At 39.4% G+C, this 5178-nt stretch overlaps 1 protein-coding gene across 1 annotated transcript; it reads left to right on the top strand.

The window, feature by feature from the left end:
• The first annotated feature begins 3329 nt into the window (after window positions 1–3329).
• Window positions 3330–4325, top strand: LOC101405868 (olfactory receptor 8S1-like). Its single transcript, XM_004429435.2, has one exon. The coding sequence runs from the start codon at window positions 3345–3347 to the stop codon at window positions 4323–4325; it is 981 nt and encodes a 326-aa protein (XP_004429492.1). The 5' UTR covers window positions 3330–3344.
• The last annotated feature ends 853 nt before the right edge of the window (window positions 4326–5178 follow it).

Raw genomic sequence — 5178 nt, 5'->3', positions numbered from 1 at the left:
CTGATTAAACTCTCCTTAGCGTATGTATAAGCCAACAAGAGTATGTTCCCACTGTGATTTTATATAGAAGTCCATGAATCAAACAGTTTTGTAAAACCTACTATCTAAAAGAGAAGACAACTAGTTTTATACATTTAAATGTGTGAGAGTTTTATATATCTAAATACCTGGAGGGACCTAAGTATTTTAACTATCTCTTTGCATATAATGAGCATAATGAAAATTAGAAAAAACACGTAAGAAAATGTTGCCCTAGGTCTGTCATAAATTACTCTATTACTTAAAGCTAGTCTCTCTTTTTCTCTCTAAATCAAGATATTTACTTGAATAATTAGAAGAGGAAATTGGGCTGGATCATCTCTGAAGATGATTACGTCAATGTTCCAAAACATCCCTCCCAGGACCTTATGATCCAGTTCTTTACTCAACAGCCCCAACTGGACTAGGCTAATCCTGTCACCAAGTTCAATCCTTTGAAAGTTTCCAAAATCCTTGCAGAGGAATAGCCCTTTGGCCTAGCAAACTTTACAAAGATAGTACCCATCTCCAAAGCTTAATATTCATCAAACAATGTAAAATTCACAGCAAGGTAGTATTTTTATGAAAGACTACTCATAGAAAAATTTTTGAGCTAATTCATTCAATTAATACTATGAGATAAAGCCCGATATTAAAACAGCAGATTGGTACTAAATTTACTCTCATGAAGAATAACATTTCAGAGATGTGGATAAATCACAGCTCAGACTGTAAGTTTTTCAGGAGCAAGATTTTATTTTACTGAGAATTTCCAATTTATTTCTCAGTACTTAGAATTTACGGAGAAGGAAATAAATGTTTCTTTAGTTACCATGTAAAAAATTAACCTTCCTTTGGCTCTCTTCAATATTGCAGTCACCTAGTCCTGTATGTGTTAATTATTATGTATAGATCTAGGTATGGATCAGATAAAACACATTTTTGACATTTCTGCCATTAAAACAGTCATGTCAAAAAAAATTAAAATATAATTTATGCTGCACATGTACTTGCATTTTTTAGTTGATAATTCATTTCTGGAGATAAAGCTGCCCCTTGAAAATGTGTGTTAGCTTAAGGCTGGTCTGCACATTACCTCTTTTCAGTACCATAGTGTAGGTTGAGGGTTCACAGACTCCTCCAATAAAGTATCCACATGAAAAAAATTAGTTTTTTCTGTTACTTCACTCATTTTATCATCAAATTGTTTATGTTCAGAAATGCAGCTCATGTAAACACAGGAAAATCTATGGAAAAGAGGAGTACACATCACAAGTTACAGGGAATTCGCACACGAGGTATCCACAAGCTAAATATCAAATGCAGAAAATCTTCCAGCCCGGCCTCCTTTCTGAAGGGCAACAGGCCCTCAGGAACATATATACAAGGGTTAAAAATACGGTGTCAACCCAGAAGGTCCAAAAGTCCCACATGCTAAAGAATTCCCTGTGGCTTAGTAGTTAACGTTACTTAGACAATGAATAAAGTCTAGTTCAGGCTGTGACTTCATGGAATAGACGTCATTGGCCAGATGTCTCTTAGACTGCCAGGCTCCACTAAATATAGATGTCATTCTAAAAGACTAGATCTGAAAATCACTCACTTTCAGGTTGCTTTAGTGCTATATATAGATGTACAATGAGAAATAAATGAAGAGATGTTTAAGTGGCAGGGCTTAGGATCAAATGAGAGAAATCCTACACTTTCATTATTATTTTCACTGTTTTGACATGTGCCAAGAATAAAGATGAAGATTTTTCTCTGAACATAACAAGAATTTGGCCATCTCTATTTTCTTACCTATTTGTGATTTTCTACAAGAAAAAAAAATATTGTGTGCTGTTTCTGTAGTTCCTTAGAAGAACTGGTTCTTTTGTGTGAAGAATTACCGACCTCAGACAAGTTCATCAGAGACAGGAGAGAGAAACGGAAGTGTTCCGTACCAAAACAGCCAGCAACTTGGAAGGTCAGGTACGATTTCTCTAAGAGTTTTCCTCCCTCTTTCCAGCTATTTCCAGTTATGTTTCTCTCTCTTCTTCAGATCTTCTCTCCCCGGCCCTCTAAGGTATATCTTTTCCCTTTGAATCTTCTCCCCTTCTGTGTCACCTGTTACCATTTCTCTCTGCATCCGTCCTCCTTGCCTTTCCCTTTTGATGGGATCTTGTACTCGACTGCCCAGAGAGACCACTATTCATTCCCGAGTAGTCACGTGCATCGGCAATGGACACTCTCTGCATTCTGCACACAAACTCTGCCCAGCCTGGGGACCTGGAAGATTAGGGAAAGCTAACCCCACAGGCTTAAGCTTCCTTTTCTGAGAAGAAGAGGGGAGAACACTTCAGAACAGATAGTGGTTTCTTGGTGGCCTACACTTATCCTCTTTGTAAAACCCAAATTCTAATGTTATTGCAAAACTGCCACTGCACCTCCACCATGGACTCTGCTGAGGTAGGTGGAGGAGGGAACAGGAAAGAGTGTAAGGGCCACCATAGCTTTGGGGGGTTAGAAATCTATTGCATGCAACTTTGTCTTCTGTTACCAGCTTTCTGGTATTATTACCAGCTTTCTAGCCCTTCTCTTCTTTCTGCGTCCTGCCTCATGAACTTAGGTGTGTACACTGCCTCTCTGGAAGTCTCCATTCTAGTCAACCTGTTCAGTCCTTCTATCTGTGAGCAGTGGTGTTCTCATCCTCCTTAGCCTCCAGACCCGTTTCAGCTATCAATTCATTCACTTAAGCATGGAATTAACACTTTCTGAGTTCTTTCAGTGGGGAGAACCAGGTAGCAAGCACTTGTTATGATTCTCATTTTCCAGGAAGGAAGCCTCATCCACCTGTCACCTTAGGAAATCACTTTTCCATAAAAGAATTAAATTTGAATCCCAGATTCATGTGCTATGCCTCCTAGAGTTGTTTTAATTTATCTGTATGAAAAGAATTTAAGAATGAGGGATAAGAGAGAGCAGAGAAGGTACAAGGGGCAGGCAATTGCAGAAGTATGCTAGAATGCATAAGAGGTGATGAAGTTGAACAGAAGCAAGGGCCCAACTGAAGAAGGTGGAATAAATTAACATAGCTTATAGATCAGAACAAGTATGAGAATCAAAATTTTGCACAATTGGTGAGAGCGGTTCATGACCTGTGAGGTAGAAGAAAAATGCCTGGAGGAGATCAGTGAGCACAGCTTTAAAATCCTGATAATAGGCTGCAGACTGAGGAGAGGGGAATGTATAGGGAGAAGATGGGGATGTCTGGGACATTGGCAGGGGGCACAGGAAGGCTCAGTCCACTTCCTGTTCTTATTTCAAAGGAACAAAAGATTCTCTAAATGGCCTTGGGGAACCACAGCACCATCACCGAGTTCATCCTTCTTGGACTTTCTGCTGATCCCAAGATGCAGGCTCCGCTCTTTGTGTTGTTCCTAGTGATTTATCTTCAGACAATGATAGGGAACCTGATTATGATGCTGGTGATCAGGATGGATTCTCATCTCCATACACCCATGTACTTCTTCCTGAGTCACCTCTCTTTCCTGGATCTTTGTTTCTCTTCTGCCACAGTGCCCAAGATGCTGGAGAATCTCCTGTCTCAGAGGAAAACCATTTCTGTGAGAGGTTGCCTGGCTCAAGTCTTCTTTGTGTTTGACACTGGGGGCACAGAAGGCTGCCTGCTCTCAGTGATGGCCTATGACCGCTATGTTGCCATCTGCCACCCTCTGCTCTATGGCCAGAAGATGACCAACAAGCTCTGCAAAGGACTAGCGTGGGGCTCATGGGGCCTGGGGTTTCTGGATGCATTCATCAATATCCTACTAGCTATGAGCTTGGACTTCTGTGAGGATCAGTCCATCCCCCACTACAGCTGTGAGCTGCCCTCTCTCTTCCCTCTGTCCTGCTCTGACATCTCCATGAATTTTACTGTTCTGCTCTGCTCCAGCCTCCTTCATGCACTTGTAACTTGTGTCCTAATTGTTTTTTCCTATGCTCCCATTGTCTCCACCATCCTGAGTATCAACTCCTCCTCAGGTAGAAGCAAGACCTTCTTCACCTGCTCCTCCCACCTCACTGTGGTGCTCCTGTTTTATTGTTCAGCTTTCCTTCGTTATTTCATACCAAACTCAAGTTCACCATTGGTGTTGATCTCCTCTGTACAGTACAGTGTGGTCACTCCCTTAGTGAATCCCCTAATTTATAGCTTGAAGAACAATGAGGTGAAAGCAGCTGTGAGAAGGACCTTTACAAAATATCTCCAATATTTCAGGTACCTAACCACAGTCAGAAGACGATGGATAATTAGTCTACTAGAGTGAAATATTCTGGTTTAGTGACAATAAGAGAATTTCCCGATTGTCTCCGACACTGATGGCAGAAAGGAATCTTAGAAATTCATAGAGCTAGCAGGGTGATCAAGAGACCCATATTAAGAAGGAAAGAAAGGAATATTTCTTTTCATTGTGAGTAGTAGTCCATTGTATGACTGTTCCAAGGTTTGTTTATCTATTACAAAGTTTAAAACATTTGGGTTGTTTCCAGTTACTAGATATTACAAATGAAACTGCTAAGAACATTCATGTACAGGTGTTTGTGTGAACATAATTTTCAGTTCTTGAGGGTAAATCTAGGAGAGGAATTGCTGTGACATATGATAAGTGTAGGTCTAACTTAATAAAAACAGAATTTCAAAGCTGTTTTCCAGAATGGCTGTACTATTTTACATTCCCACCAGAAAAGTATGAGGGATTCAATTAGTCTGTAACATTGCCTGTATTGGACATTGTATTTTTAAAAAATTTTTTAGCCATTCTAATAAGTGCATAGTGGTTTTATTTGAAATAAACTATACTCCTAAAAATAAGTGCATGAGAAAACTGGTGAAACAAGAATTAGTTTAATAATTTTTGTATTACTGTCACTTTCCTGGTTTTGATAACTGTACTATTCTATGTAAGATAATATTGTTCAAGAAAATTAGGTTAAGGTTAACAGGAACTGTCTGCACATTTTTTGCAAATTCTATGTGATTCTAAAGTTCTTTCAGAAGATAATATTTTTTAAAAATGTGTTGCAAACTATGGACTTTGGGTGACTATAATGTGTCAAAGTAGGTTCATCAGTAGTAAAAATGTGCCACTGTTGTGGGGATGTTGGTAATGGGAGAAGCTC

Source organism: Ceratotherium simum, chromosome 17 (genome assembly GCF_057802395.1).
Source record: "Ceratotherium simum simum isolate JZ-2026a chromosome 17, ASM5780239v1, whole genome shotgun sequence".
Taxonomy (NCBI): Eukaryota; Metazoa; Chordata; class Mammalia; order Perissodactyla; family Rhinocerotidae; genus Ceratotherium; species Ceratotherium simum.
Note: the sequence above shows the minus strand (reverse complement) of the source record. Positions and strands in the feature narration are given on the sequence as shown.